Source organism: Tursiops truncatus, chromosome 10 (assembly GCF_011762595.2).
Source record: "Tursiops truncatus isolate mTurTru1 chromosome 10, mTurTru1.mat.Y, whole genome shotgun sequence".
Lineage (NCBI taxonomy): Eukaryota > Metazoa > Chordata > Mammalia > Artiodactyla > Delphinidae > Tursiops > Tursiops truncatus.
The window spans coordinates 30564874-30581086 of NC_047043.1; the positions used below are offsets into that span (position 1 = coordinate 30564874).

The 16213-nt window shown below is 41.7% G+C and overlaps 1 protein-coding gene across 4 annotated transcripts in view; it reads right to left on the minus strand.

The window, feature by feature from the left end:
* Window positions 1–16213, minus strand: part of SPATS1 (spermatogenesis associated serine rich 1) — a 53946-nt gene continuing 37733 nt past the window's right edge. For 2 of the 4 annotated variants that reach the window (XM_033864147.2, XM_033864149.2), the window contains exons 5-9: window positions 12265–12389; window positions 10313–10474; window positions 5813–5933; window positions 4550–4612; window positions 1–1044 (exon numbers count right to left, since the gene is read on the minus strand). In XM_033864147.2, the coding sequence (XP_033720038.1) occupies window positions 897–1044; window positions 4550–4612; window positions 5813–5933; window positions 10313–10474; window positions 12265–12389 (619 nt within the window). In that variant the 3' untranslated portion in view covers window positions 1–896. The remainder of the gene's footprint in view (window positions 1045–4549; window positions 4613–5812; window positions 5934–10312; window positions 10475–12264; window positions 12390–16213) is intronic. The other 2 variants (XM_019949951.3, XM_033864150.2) reach the window with 2 other exon arrangements.

Genomic DNA, 16213 nt, shown 5'->3' on the forward strand with positions numbered 1-16213 from the left:
TAAATAAATATATTTATCAAAATTGATAGTAATATTGAGCAAAATAATAATATGAGAAAAAGAGAATGTGTACAACTCTAGACAAATGTTAATTGTAGACTCTAGGTGAAGACTATGTAGGTGTCTGTTTGTTGTATGATTCTCGCAACTTTTCTATCAGTTTGACAGTTTTCAAAATATAAACTTAAGGGAATTCCCTGGCAGTCCAGTGGTTAGGACTCTGCACTTTCACTGCGGAGGGCCCGGGTTCAATCCCTGGTCGGGGAACTAAGATCCCACAAGCCGTGCAGCGCCGCCAAAACAAAAAAGTTAAAAGAGGCAAAACACAGTGATTCTGCATCCAAGTCAAACATTTGATTTAGAACAGTCGCACCAACAGAAGCAATTAACAGGAAAAGGCTCTCCAGAGGACAGTCAGTGCTTGCTTCCTGGACCTGTTCCTGTTCAAGATTGTCTTGGAAAGTCCAAAGAACCTGTGGATAGAGGCACGGAGTTAAAGGCTGTGCTCCATTACAAGACTAACAGTTCTCAACCACACACGGTGACACATGGCCATGACATCTGCCCAAGGGCCATCTCAGGGAAAAGGTCACCATCCACTCTGGGAGAGGCTCTCTGCCTCTCTCGTCTCCATTGTGAAGCCTCTCAAAAGGCTGCTCTTCTGGGCTTGCCTCCAGTTTTTATGCTACTTTTTTTTTTTTTGGCGGTACATGGGCCTCTCGCTGTTGTGGCCTCTCCCGTTGCGGAGCACAGCCTCCGGACGCACACGCCCAGCGGCCACGGCTCATGGGCCCAGCCGCTCCGTGGCATGTGGGATCCTCCCGGACTGGGGCACAAACCCGTGTCCCCTGCATCGGCAGGCGGACTCTCAACCACTGCGCCACCAGGGAAGCCCCCTATGCTACTTTTTGAAGGTTCTTTGACCCACCAACAGGTAGCAAACTCTGTAGCAAGGGGACCGCTGGCTGCCAACTGTCAAGCTCTTCAACTTCTCTTATCTCATTCTTCAGCTTGTTGGCCTTCTCCTTCACCCAGAAAGGCATGCTGTGGGAAGAAAAGAATACCCTGAGTTGAGTTTGTCTGATGCAAAATTTACAAACACCTTCAGCAGACAAGGCACTACATCCTCCAAAAGTAAGAAGGCCTCCCATGCTGCAAAAAATCAAAATCAAACACCGTGTTAGTCTTCACCATTTGCCCCCGCCCCAAACCCAGATCTCTTTTGTATCCCTCTCTACCCAAGAAGTTGACCCCAGTAGCCTGCATCACCTTGACTCCTCCCTGCCCCCACCTTTGAGCTGGGCTTGGCTAATGGGAGGCACCAACAGGAGATCAGAAGGTGGAAAGACAAAGGTTGGGGTATGTCTTATTGAGCTCCCACCCTATCTCCTGAGGTACCCCAATTCTGGAGCTGCTGTATTCTCCTCTGCCGCAGGTCCTTTCAGACAGCCCTTCTCCATCTCCTGCTGCTCTATGAACCATGGGCCCTCCTCCTGCTGTTCAGATCTAGGAGTAGTAAGAGTCTCCCACTGGTGGGAGCCCCTGGGTGCTCCGCCCTCCCATGTGAGTTTCCTCAACCTGCCCACACACTGGTAAACAGTCCTTTCATTAAACTGTCTTCAGAATCCCACCTGAGTGTGTCTCTGCTTTCTGCCGGGACCTCAGCTAATACAGACACCCAGCGTCCTCCCAGGTCTGTTGAGATTTGAAAGGGCATATGCTGGGCTGCAGCATGTGGGTTCTGAGAGGTACCAGGAAGTAAGGTTCCTGGGATGAGTCAGAGCAGGAAGACGAAGAATGTTTTCACCTTTTGGCAGCTAAAATTTTCATGTTTTTAGGGAGAAGTGCATCATGATTGAGAAAATACCCTGATAAACCTGCTGGAGTATTACCACACATAGCAATAGGTGGGAGTAATGGTTATCATTTAAAGCTGACAACCCAATAGTAGAAGCCCAAGTAAGAAAAGCAGGACGACAGACTTCCCTGGCGGTCTAGTGATTAAGACTCTGTGCGCAGTGGTTAAGAATCCGCCTGCCAATTCAGGGGACATGGGTTTGAACCCTGGTCCGGGAGGATCCCACATGCCATGGAGCATCCAAGTTCATGCGCCACAACTGCTGAGCCGGCACTCTGGAGCCCGCGAGCCACAACTACTGAAGCCTGAGCGCCTAGAGCCCATGATCCGCAACAAGAGAGGCCACCTCAATGAGAAGCCCGTGCATTGCAACGAGGAGTAGTCCCCGCTCACCGCAACTAGAGAAAAGTCCATGCACAGCAATGAAGACTCAACACAGCCAAAAATAAATAAATAAAATTAAAATTAAAAAAATAATAATAATAAAGTATAAAAAAAAAAGAGACTCTGTGCTTTTACTGCAGGGGGCACAGGTTCAATCCCTGGTCAGGGAACTAAGGATCCTGCATGCCGTGAGGCAGTGGCCAGAAAGAAAAGCAGGACGAACAGCAATATAGAAAGATATTAGCATAAAGAACCAGCAGGATAAGAACACAAGCATTCCTAAACATCAGAAGAAACAATTTTTTAACTTTTGTTGAAATAATCAAAGAAAACAGTGAAAGACTCAGGGTAAATATAATACACATAATACATATAACATAAACTATTATGATAGAATTGAAATCAAATCTGTCAAATCAATAAATGCAAATGGCCCTAATTCACCTCTTAAAGAAAAGAAATTTTCAAATTGGCTCACAAAGCAAAATCCAATTCTTTGTCTGAGAGAAAGACCTAAAACAAAGTGATTCGAAAGTCTAAGAATGGGCAAAGAAATATTAGTCAAATGCAAACAAAACAAAGTAAGAGTTGTAATCTTAATATCTGGCTAGGTATAACATAGGACAAATGCATTAAATGAGAAAAAGAAAGATATTTTTATAATGCTAATGGCTACAATTAACAATAAAGATAGGGCTTCCTTGGTGGCACAGTGTTTGGGAGTCCGCTTGCCAATGCAAGGGACACAGGTTCGAGCCCTATTCTGGGAAGATCCAACATGCCGCGGAGCAGCTAAGCCGGTGCACCACAACTAGTGAGTCTGCGCTCTCGAGCCCGTGAGCCACAACTACTGAAGCCCGCGCGCCTAGAGCCCGTGCTCCGCAACAAGAAGCCTGCGCACTGCAACAAAGATTAGCCCCCGCTCTCTGCAACTAGAGAAAGCCCACATGCATCAGCGAAGACCCAGCGCAGCCAAAAATAAATAAATAAATTTATTTATTTTTTTTAAAAAAAAGAAATCTATTAAAAAAAACAATAAAGATAGAAACACACTAATATTGGGACATTATAACACAACAACTCTTGGTCCAAGTGGACAAAATGAGTGAACAAAAATGAGTAAGAAAATATAGGGACTAAACAGAATAATCAATAAGATAAATCTTCTGGGTATGTATCTAACTTCGAATCCTGATGAAATAGAATGTACTTTCAGATGCATGCGGAGAGAGTCCCAAAATCGAACGTGTATTAGATCACAGGGAAAATTTTGATAAGTTCCATAAAGTAAAAATAATAAAAACAATATTTTCTGATCACAAGGTGATAAAAGTAAAAATGAATTACAAAATAAAAACCAAAAAGCTCTCTTACCTGGAAATTCAAAATCTATCTATTAAGGAATTCTTTAACCAAAAGGAAAGTACCAATGCGAACTGCAGAATTCTTCAAAAAATAAGGATAACCTGCATATCAAAATGTATAAGGTTCAGAATGGAGCTGAGCTAACATATAAGATCAGAGGAGTGATACTTCCCTCAAATACAGAAATACTCCAATAGCTTGCTCTCTACCTCTTCAAACTCTAACCGTCCTCCCTGGCTGCACTCATTTAAGCATATGCCTTTCTTTTCTTCTTTTTTTTAAAAATAAATTTATTTATTTATTTATTTATTTTTGGCTGCATTAGGTCTTCATTGCTGTGTGCGGGCTTTCTCTAATTGCGGTGAGAAGGGGCTACTCTTCATCGCAGTGTGCGGGCTTCTCATTGCGGTGGCTTCTCTTGTTGTAGAGCACGGCCTCTAGGTGCGTGGACTTCAGTAGTTGTGGTTCTCGGGCTAGAGCACAGACTCAGTAGTTGTGGCACATGGGCTTAGCTGCTCTGTGGCATGTGGGATCTTCCCGGACCAGAGCTTGAACCCGTGTCCCCTGCATGGGCAGGCGGACTCTCAACCACTGCCCCACCAGGGAAAGCCCTGTCTTTTCTAACAAAGTCTTATGTTTTGGAAAGCAGGGACCCTGACTTTTTGCTCCACATCAAACCCCTCACAGTGCACACCTAGGACTACACATGGCATCTGGTATTTGTCAATCATACCCGCTGAAGATGTGAGCAGCCCAGCTGCCAGACTCCACAGACACTTGACCTTCGAAACCAAAAACCCTCCATTCAAACTGCCTCACCCACCTGCTGGGATTCAAAAGGTCCCTATGTGTTAGGTGTCTATGAGCTCCTCCATAGGAGAAAATAAACAATTGATATTTTCATAAAGATAGGATAATATGAAACATGCTGAGAGAACTCACTTGGGAATTTGTGGAAGAGGCTCAAGTGGAATAAATGTATCAAATTTCTTTTCATAAGGCATTCTGAAAAACAGAAAAGGCAACCATAAGATTGGTGTGGTTTCTACGGCAAAGAGATCAATACATCATTGTGTTCAATAAAATGTCTTATTTTCTGGTTTTAATTGTTACGTATGGGCTTCAAAACTGTTAAGGGCCATAATTCTTATTATTTTTTTACCATTTTTAGTAAACATCATTAAAACAAACATGATTAATTTTTATTGAGGTATAGTTGATTTACAATATGTTTAAGGTGTATACATAGTGATTCACAATTTTTAAGGGTTATACTCCATTTATAGTTCTTATTAAATGTCAGTTATATTCCCTGTACTGTACAATATGTCCTTGTTGCTTATTTATTTATTTTTTGCTTATTTATTTTATACATAGTAGTTTGTACCTCTTAGTCCCCACCTCTGTCTTGCCCCTCTCCCTCCCACTAGTAACTACTAGTTTTTTCTCTATATCTGTGAGTCTGTTTCTGTTTTGTTATATTTACTAGTTTGTTTTACTTTTTAGATTCCACATATAAGTGATATCATACAGTATTTGTCTTTCTCTGTCTGACTTATTTCACTAAGCATAATACCCTCCAAGTTCATCCATGTTGTTGCAAATGGCAAAAATTTCGTTCTTTTTTACCGCCGAGTAATATTCCATTGTGTACATATACCACATCTTCTTTATCCATTCATCTGCTGATGGACACTTAGGTTGCTTCCATATCTTGGCTATTGGAAATAATGCTGCTATGAACATTGGGGTGCACGTATCTTTTCAAATTAGTGGTTTTGTTTTCTTTGGATCATGATTGATTTTTTTAAAATATTTTTAATGTACTATATCAACTGTTTTCTCTTTTAATTTAATGACCCTCCATTTCTCCTCAATGCTTAGTTGCAAGTACAAGTCAATCCAAATAGTAGTCGCTAATCAACAATCTGATTCAGTATGAAAATTGAAGTCTTCATAGTTGTTGATAATAACAGGAACAAAATTAACAACCACCTTTCTGTAGTCAAGATCCTGTGTATGATTTCAATTACACACATGTACATGTGCATACACTAAGGAACTAGGTACAGATTTTTTTTAGAAATTCTCACCAAATATGTCTTGTTGAGATTCACCCCTTGTAAAATATAATTTATATGTAGTAGAAAGAAATACAATTCCTTTAAAGTTAACTAAATAACCCTAGTATTAACATACACTTACATTGAAAAATTCCCTGGCGGGAGAGTTGATCCTGCTTTGTGGAAGCCTTTACTCTGTTCTGGACACATATATGGATTATCTCCTGGAGTTACCTTTGGGATTCCATTCCTGGGATCAATAACTGTGAATGGAGTTTGAAAACAAAATCATAAAAAGGGCTGAAGATGATCCACAGATTTGCCATAAGAATTGACATGACAATGGAAACAGGATAATTTAGTGTTTTGTTATGAGGTACATATAGGTATCTTAATGTTCTGTTTGTGATTGTCTCACCTTGAAGAGATGAAAAGTGTGAGCCTAAAATAAAATAAAATTAAAAATAAATTGTAAAAAAACAGATTAAAAAAAACAAATAAAGTACGAGCCTATGTTTGAGACGTTTTTTAAAAGGTGTTGTTGGGCTTCCCTGGTGACGCAGTGGTTGAGAATCTGCCTGCCAATGCAGGGGACACGGGTTCAAGCCCTGGTCTGGGAGGATCCCACATGCCGCGGAGCAACTAGGCCCGTGAGCCACAACTACTGAGCCTGCGCGTCTGGAACCTGTGCTCCACAACAAGAGAGGCCATGAGAGTGAGAGGCCCGTGCACCACGATGAAGAGTGGCCCCCACTTGCCACAACTAGAGAAAGCCCTCGCACAGAAACGAAGACCCAACACAGCAAAAATAAATTAATTAATTAATAAAAGGTGTTGTTATGATTACCTCACCCTGGGAAAGAAGAATAGCTTAGATTTGGATGGGATGTTTTGGTTTAAAATGAATGGTGAATCAAAAGTATCTGAAATGATTAGCATGAACTCTGACTTGAAATCTTTTCATTCCTGAACATTAGTGCACTTTGAATCCCTGAATCCCTCCGGGATTAGCAGCTCTAATTGGGGCTCTGCCTCTCCAACTGGTTCTCAGGAGGAAATCAACTAATAAGGGCTCTGCTACTCCTTCTGACTCAAAGACTAGGGTAGTGTAGCAGTAGGAGGTGGCCTTCCTGGTGAAGAGGAGTCACGAAAAAGTCTACTGATGCTGAGCAAACACTGCTTCCTCAGCCCATGCTCTGACACCCAACCCAGCCGCTTCCAACGCCCCAGGAATAAGTAACTAACCACATGGAGTCAGCCTGGTACAGGATGGTCGTTTAAACCTGCACCTCTTACACCAGATGCATCTCCTAAGGGAATAATCCTGGACTGCAAGACTAACCACCTTGGGATCAGAAGCAAGGATGCATGGCTGGAAGCACAACCTCCTTCTTTGCTCACACACCCAATGAACAGGACCCTCTTTTTAATTTTTAAATGCTTGTTTTGATATTGCTCCATTCACCTGTATTCACAAGATACAAGCCAAAGGGAGAGCTGGGGAAGATTTTGAATAAGCTGTTTCCTACCTGCCCAAATTTCTCTAGCTAACTCAGAAAAGCCATTTGCACAATTGGTGGAAGTACTTGAGTTACTGGAGTACTTGATTTTTTAATTTTCTATTTTTTACTCTTTCAAAACCCTTTTCAATAGCTAAGACTCTTCAGCTAAACTTTTTATTAGCTCTTAAGTGCAGGGAAATAACATCAACCACATCTGTACATTGAGTGCTTCCTGAGGATGAAATGCTGAGGATTCAAAGCAAGGAGAGCGGAGTGACCCTATCTTTTGAAACCCAAACCAGGTTACTGACAAGTAAAGGTCAGGTGACAACAAGAAGTGGTGAGAAGGGCTTGAACTGTGAAATCAGTCACGCCTGAGTCCAAATTCAGTTCTGCAATTTCTAGTTCTGTGCCCTTGGGCAGTTTAACTTCCCTAAGCCTTAGAATCCTCATTTATAAACTGTTTATTTCAAATGTCTACTTTGCATAGCTATCATGAGTACTGAATGAGAATAATCTGTATACATAATCAGCACTCAAGAAATGGTAGCACCCTGTTTGGGGAAAGTATCCTAGGAACTTGTTTGGAAAACCAGAGCTTTTTGAAGAATGCACTAACCATTCTGTCTCTAGACTGCTCTTCTAATCTACAGATCCTGGACTTGAGCTGCAGCATTTCCAGAATCCAGCCAACCCTTCAGGCTGGTCCCCACAATCCGAATTAGCAAGAGCCAATTCCTTAGCATCTACCCAGTGGCTACTGTTTGTCCTGAATTCAGTGGTTTTTGTATATTGACAGACTCCTTGGTTTGTCTCAAGTCTGAAGTCAAGGGGAGATTCTGTCAGCAACCAAGGACCTCTCTGTTCAGTCCTGAACAGGTTTTTCCTTCAACTGCATGGCTTATCCCTATACTTGTGCTACTAAATGTATAAAGGTATAATCTAAGTTGTTTAATATATATTGTGCAATGTTTAGTATGTTGCACCCTTAAAGCTATCTATCCATTTATCTTTATTTCAAAAATCTAAACATAGGGCCAGCACATACTTCTGTTCCATATTTAATGGTGAAATTTAAACGTCAATAAATAAAAATAGTATACCCACGTAATGCTTAAAAAAAAGAAATGGGGACTTCCCTGGCAGTCCAGTGGTTAGTTAAGACTGCGTTTCCACTGCAGGGGGCTCAGGTTCGATCCCTGGTCAGGTAACTAATATCCCACATGCCACATGGCATGGCCAAAAAAAAAAAAAAAAGAAATGGTAGCAGTTGTTATTATTATTTGAAATTAGGACTAGGCTAATACCACCCGCATCCCAATTTTTTTTTTTTTTTTTTTTTTTAGGTACGCGGGCCTCTCACTGTTGTGGCCTCTCTTATTGCAGAGCACAGGCTCCGTACGCGCAGGCTCAGCAGCCATGGCTCACGAGCCCAGCCACTCCGCGGCATGTGGGATCTTCCCGAACCGGGGCACGAACCCGTGTCCCCTGCATCGGCAGGTGGACTCTCAACCACAGCACCACCAGGGAAGCCCCCAATTTTTTTTTTTTAATCTGGAAAATTCAAGGTTAGAGAATAGGGAATCTTATCTAGTTGGGAAGACAAGACAATAAAAACAGTAAAGGGAAGGAAGGAAGGAAGGGAGGGAGGGAGGGAGGGAGGGAGGAAAAGGAATAATAAACACAAAATTCAGGACAATGTTTACTTTCGAGTTAGGAGGGAAGTGATGGGTTAGGGTTAGGATCTGGATCATCATGATAATCTCATTTACTTTTGATACGTACTTGCAGTTGGCCCAGTTCTGGCCAGTGAGACACGAGTGGAAGGAAGTTTCCCAAGGACCATATGGGAAAACTTTTCCTTCCTTCTAAAAGGGGAAGGCAACAAGAGATTTTCCTCTTTTTCATGTCTTGAATATAAAAATGATTCTTGGAACTGCGACAGTTATCTTGTGACCATAAGGTGACAAGCATCAAGACAAGAAAATCCAACACTACGAAGAATGGTAACACACACACAAAAAGAAACAAAACGAGCCTACATCTTTGATGACATCACTGGGCAACCAGACTATATAGGTCACCTAGCTGTCGAAGCTTCTTGTTAATTACATAATAAACATCTTATGATTTAAGTCTGTGATAATTTGATTTTTCTCTTACTTGTAGCCAAGAGCATGCCTAAGCAACAGAAAGCTAAACTTAATCCCTTCTTGATTTTTCTCAGTTGTTTTCATACATAAACCAGTTAAATAAATCCTTCCTGAGAATTCCCTGGCGGTCCGGTAGTTAGGACTCTGTGCTTTCACTGCTGTGGCCCGGGGTTCAATCCCTAGCTGGGGAACTAAGATCCCACAAGCTGCGCAGTGTGGCCAAAATAAATAAATAAATAAAAATTAAAAAATAAATCCTTCCTGTTCCACCCTATGGCTGCATCTCAATTAGGAGCGGGAAGTCAGCCCTGGTCCGGGAAGATCCCACATGCCACAGAGCAATGAAGCCCGTGTGCCACAACTACTGAGCCTGAGCTCTAAAGCCTGTGAGCCACAACTACTGAGCACACGTGCCACAACTACTGAGCCCACGTGCCACAACTACTGAGCCCACGTGCTGCAACTACTGAAGCCTTGGTGCCCGGCGCTCATGCTCCGCAACAAGAGATACCACTGCAATGAGAAGCCCGCATACCACAACGAAGACCCAACGCAGCCGAAATATAAATTAACTAATTAATATTTTTAAAAAAGAATGCACTTTAAAAAAAAAGAGAATCTAAAGTACGATTTAAATGCATATGACAGGCAGCATTTAATTGAAACCTGAATTATTTTCCTCGGACTTCAGTGGAGGTTTCTATTAATAAGTGTCTGAGAGAACTTATCTGATGACTTAAATGTCACATTAGCATTTTATGAAATCCAGAGAAAAACAAAAATGTAGATCAGCATATGTTGTGAGTTCTATGCCAAAAAGTGCAATCTGCCAACCATCCCCTTCGCTTTCCTATCTTCCTGGCTGCACTTGGGTGACCTGGTGACCCCGCAGGGCTGCCCCCAGCCACGTGATGCTGGGCCTGCAGAATCATGACTCAGGAGTATGTTTGAACATTGCATAGTTAAGGTCCAGGAGGAAAACATTACCATATTTCTTCCTCCCAAAGCACTTGTCCATCGTCCTCTCTGATAGAGACCTCCTGTTGCCGAGGAAGACCCCGTTGAAGAAACACTGCTTTCCAACATGGTAGGTGTGGATGTTGCTGCTAAGCCTTGGGTAAAATGTCCACTCCGGACGCTGCCCATCTTCTGCAAGACATCAGAAATCCTTCCATCAGCACTGCTCCCAGCGTCACAATGTAGTTGGATGACAAAACACTGTGAACCGCCCCCCAGGCACTATCTGGCTATAATGTGTATAGTTCTATCTGGCTATAATGTGTGTAACGTGTATAATTCCCTGGTTCTACATCGAGGGCGGTGTCAGACTCTGTGGAACTAGGCACAAAAGGCAGGGAAGTAGGAAGAAAGCTATCTAAGAGGGCTCTCTTTTTTTCCCTTTTTACCCTCCCCTTCAAAAATAGGGCTTCCCTGGTGGCGCAGTGGTTGAGAGTCCACCTGCCGATGCAGGGGACACGGGTTCGTGCCCCGGTCCGGGAGGATCCCACATGCCGCGGAGCGGCTGGGCCCATAAGCCGTGGCCGCTGAGCCAGCACGTCCGGAGCCTGTGCTCTGCAACGAGAGAGGCCACGACAGTGAGAGGCCCACATAACGCAAAAAAAAAAATAAATAAAGCCAGTTTTATGGTTGGAAGTGATGTATGGGTTAGGAAGCTCAGAGACAGTTTTACAACCACCTACAATCCAACCTTTCTCTAATAAGTGTGTAGGAAGAACAGAATGCCCATCAACCAGGGAAGGGCTGGAACACCCATGGCATCTTAACCGGATGATACATGGCGTTGGCAGCAAGAGTGGCACATGCATGCACTACAGTGACACAGGGAAATGTGTACATACGATTATGACCAAGGAGAAAGGCTGCTGTGAGACCTTAGGCTAGTTACTGGACCTCTCAGTGTCTCTGTTTCCTCATTTGACCCTTTTCCTGTAAAACGGCTAAAGTGATTTTAAACAATAAAAGATCTCCTGACAGCTCTAGGGTTGCTTAAGAAACTCTTGTGCTCTTTGGTGGCCGAGAAGGAACACAGGCTTTGGAAGCAAGCAAGTTTGGGTTCTAATCCCATCCCTTCATTTCCTAGGTTCGTGTACCCATATGGGGGACTGAATCTCTCCAAGCCCCAGTTTCCTTCTGTGTAAAATGGGTAGGTCTGTATTAGCCACATAGGTCTACATGTTTTTTGTTTTTTGTGGTTTTTTTTGCAGTACGCGGGCCTCTCACTGTTGTGGCCTCTCCCGTTGCGGAGCACAGCCTCCGGATGCACAGGCCCAGCGGCCATGGCTCATGGGCCTAGCCACTCCGCGGCCTGTGGGATCTTCCTGGACCAGGGCACGAACCCGTGTCCCCTGCATCTGCAGGCAGACTCTCAACCACTGCGCCACCAGGGAAGCCCCGGTCTATACGTATTGACAAAGAAAGAGGTCCATGATCTATTTACTTTGAGTGAAAATAATTTGCATACTATTTTCTACTAGTGAAAATAATTTGTGTATTATTTTCTACTAGTGAAAATATGGTGGTATATTACAAGCAATAAATATATATATATACAAACATACATATATATAAACGTATACATACATATATACATTTCAAAATTCTCAAAGAATATATATCAAACTCTTCACAGCTATGGGGCAGAATGGGAAGATTATTGGAGAATATTGGGGTATGGGTTTTTATACTCTACATACTTATTAATTGTTTTAGTATTTTGCTACAGTACATTTATAGTTTTTACATAAAAGCATTTTATTTTTGCAAAACACATAAAAATAGTTGCCCAGCAGAGTTGTTGTGAGAATCAGAGGTGAAGTGTGTTGAATGCCTGGCACCTAATGGGCCTTCAGTGAATGGCATCCAACAGTATGGCAGCCTTCTGCAAAGACCCTGGGAGTGGAGGAGGACCTATGACTTACTTGTCTGCAACTTAAGCAGGCTGAATTCCTGGCGATATTTATCCTTTCGGGCTTCAGGCAGTGAGGTTTCAGAGGAGCGATCAGAATGTGAGGAGGAGGATTTCAGATCCGAATCTGCAGCAGGGCTGGAAAGGAAGCAGAAGGATTAGATTCTTCAATGTGCTTAAATTGGAAGTTAGAAGCTGATCTTACGCTAGAATTCCCCTCATGTATGAGAACTTAGACTACTCCTCGATAAAAGTCCATGAACATATAATTTATATATTCACAATTTGAGGGGACTGAAATATATTCAAAAGGTGCATGCTTAAACAGTTTAGTGTCCAAAAGTTAAATATAGAATTATCGAGGAACTTCCCTGGTGGTCCAGTGGTTAAAAATCCACCTTCCAACGCAGAGGACGTGGGTTCGATCCCTGATGAGGGAACTAAGATCCCACATGCTGTGGGGCAACTAAGCCCACATGACGCAACTAGAGAAGCGCATGCGCCGCAACAAAGAGCCCATGCGCTGCAACGAAAAAAAGATCCTGCATGCTGCAACAAAGATCCCACATGCTGCAACTAAGACCCAATGCAGCCAAATAAATAAATATTTTTAAAAAATTATCATATAACCCAGCAATTCCACCCCTGGCATATACCCAAAAGAACTGAAAACAGACCCTCAAACAGATACTTATACAAGAATGTCCATTGCACCATTACTCATAATAGCCAAAAGGTGGAAATAACCCAAATGTCCATTGATAGATGAATGGATAAATAAAATGTAGCATATACATGCAATGGGATATTATTCAGACATAAAAAGGAATGAAGTTCTGATATATTCTACGACATGGAAGAATCTTGAAAACATTATGCTAAGTGAAATAAGCCAAACACAAAAGGACAAATATTGTATTATTCCACTTATATGAAATATCTAGAATAGGTAAATTCATAGAGACAGAAAGTAGATTAGAGTAGAGTACCAGGAAATGGGGAGAGGGGAGAATGGAGAATCATTGCTTAATGGGCACAGAGTTTTCTGTTTGGGGTGATGAAAATGTTTTGAAAATAGTTAGTAGTGATAGTTGCACAACAGTGTAAGTATAACATAATGCCACTGAATTGTACACTTAAAGTGGATAAAGTGGCAAACGTCCTGTTACATAATTTTTACCACAATTTTTAAAAAAAATGAATGATGCGAATTCCGTGGCAGTCCAGTGGTTTGGACTCTGTGCTCTCACTGCCGAGGGCCTGGGTTCGATCTCTGGTCAGGGAACTAAGATCCCACAAGCCATGCGGTGTGGCCAAATAAATAAATATAAAAATTAAAATTATAACATAAATAAATAAAATAAAAATTAAAAATGCGTGATATACTGATACATGTTACAACATGAATGAACCTTGAAAACATTAGGCTGAATAAAAGAAGCCAGACACCAAAGACCAGATACCGGTGATTCAATTTATATGAAACACCCGGAACAGGTACATCCATAGAGATAAAATAGAGGTTAGTGGTTTCCAGGGCTGGGGGGATAGGGGACATGGGGGTGACTGCTAAAGGGTACAGGATGCTTTTGGGGGGGTGACAAAAATGTTCTAAAATTGACTGCGGTAATGATTGCACAACTCTGTGAATACACTAAAAACCATTGACTTGTACACTTTAAACCGGTAAATTATATGGTATGTGAATTATGCTTCAAATAAAACTGTTACCAAAAAAGATACGTTTTCAATTAAACCATTGACTGGAAAGAAAAAAATCAGTCAGTATAAAGAGAAGAGGCAGAAATAATCAAAAACAAACCTAGACTGAAATGGCTGTAATAACAGAGCATTATGTTTAGTGCCTAACTTCTTGGCAGTTAAAAAGGCCTACAGCAAACTATTGTGAGTGTCAACAGAAAAAGCAATCACTTCTGGTCTAAGTGGCCTTGCATTTGATAGATGGCCTTGGACAATGCTTTCAGATGTAGTTAACTGTTATCAAGTCATAGGATCTTTTTTCATAATATTACATCACCCTGATATTTGAATCGTTTCAAACCAACTTCATACTGATAGTCTTGTTTGCTCCCTACAAACATCCTGTGATATAGGTGGGGCCAATAGAATCATTTCCATTTGCAAGGGAAATGGGCCCTCAAGGCAGCTAACGATAAAACACACCCCAGACAGAGGCAGAGCTGGATCTCCAGGTTAAGTCTAGACTATGTTGCCTAAAAGTCATAAAGAACCCGAGTTCCATAACTCACAAGTCTTGTATAGCTCGATCTCTACTTTGTTTTTTTTTAATCTATTTTATTATTCTCATTATTATTTTTAATTTATTTTTGGCTGCGTTGGGTCATCGTTGCTGCACACGGGCTTTCTCTAGTTGCGGCGAGCGGGGGCTACTCTTCGTTGCGGTGCGCGGTCTTCTCATTGCGGTAGCTTCTCTTGTTGCGAAGCACGGGCTCTAGGCACACCGGCTTCAGTAGTTGTGGCGCGTGGGCTCAGTAGTTGCAGCTTGCCGGCTCTAGAGCGCAGGCTCAGTAGTTGTGGCACACGGGCTTAGCTGCTCCGCGGCATGTGGGATCTTCCGGAACCAGGACTCGAACCCGTGTCTCCTGCATTGGCAGGCGGATTCTTTTTTTTTTTTAACATCTTTATTGGAGTATAATTACTTTACAATGGTGTGTTAGTTTCTGCTGTATAACAAAGTGAATCAGTTATACATATACATATATCCCCATATCTCTTCCCTCTTGCGTCTCCCTCCCACCCTCCCTATCCCACCCCTCTAGGTGGTCACAAAGCCCCGAGCTGATCTCCCTGTGCTATGCGGGGCTGCTTTCCACTAGCTATCTATTTTACATTTGGTAGTATATATAAGTCCATGCAGGCGGTTTCTTAACCACTGCGCCACCAGGGAAGTCCTCGATCTCTAGTTTTTAATAAACATATCTACACTAATAACTTTGAACTTTTGAAGTGTGCAGATAGAGCAAAAATGCAACAACTCAGAGTCCCCCTCCCAGTTCAAAGCGTATGATAATTTTGACACTGGGGTGAAATATGTCTCTTCTAAATATTTTTTATGTATTTGTGTTTGCCAAACAAACTGTGTAGAAAAGATTGCAAGGATAAAGGAAACTTTCCGAAAGAACTTTAGAAATATCCACCTACTTTGTTTTACTCAACAAACATTTAGCTTAGTACATTTTGTGGCAGGCATTGCTCTAGACACTGGGGATCCAAACAGTCCCTGCTCTCGGGAGCTTAGGCTCAAGGGGAAGAGGACATGGACAGATAAACAGATGATTGTGGAAGAGTGAGTAAATGCAGAGTTGGAGAAAGCAGGTTTTGCAAAAAAGTAGTATAATATGATATTAATTGTGAAAAATAAATACATATTTCTATGCATAAGAAAGAAATCAATTTTTTCTCATGCATATAAAAAAATAAAATGTTAACATTGATTCCCTAAGAGATAAGATTATTGTGACTGTTATTTTTAATACTGTTTTTTATATTTTCAAAATTTCTACAACAAACTTAAATTACTTTCTTTATAACAAAAATTGTTAGAAAAAGGTTTTCAAAACATTTGACCATAAAAGAAATATAAACAAAGTACAGAATACTTTTTTTCTAAATAGTTTTACAAATAATTTTAAGGCCAACATCCACGAGAAGAAATAAAGCATGGCCAGCCCTTTCCTCCCACTCCCCAAAAACCATCTGTGTGTTCCTTTCCCAGAGAGGTAACCACTGTCCTGACTCTGACTGTTATGGTAATCATTTCTTTGATTTTCTTTAAGATTTACCACCTGTGTATGTATGTATTCCCAAAAAATATGTAGTTTAATTTCACCTTCATAATAGCCAGTACTTGCACAGCCTGTATTGTATGCTAGGGAGTCTTCTAATCTCTTTACAGTGTATGTATTACCTCATTTAATCTT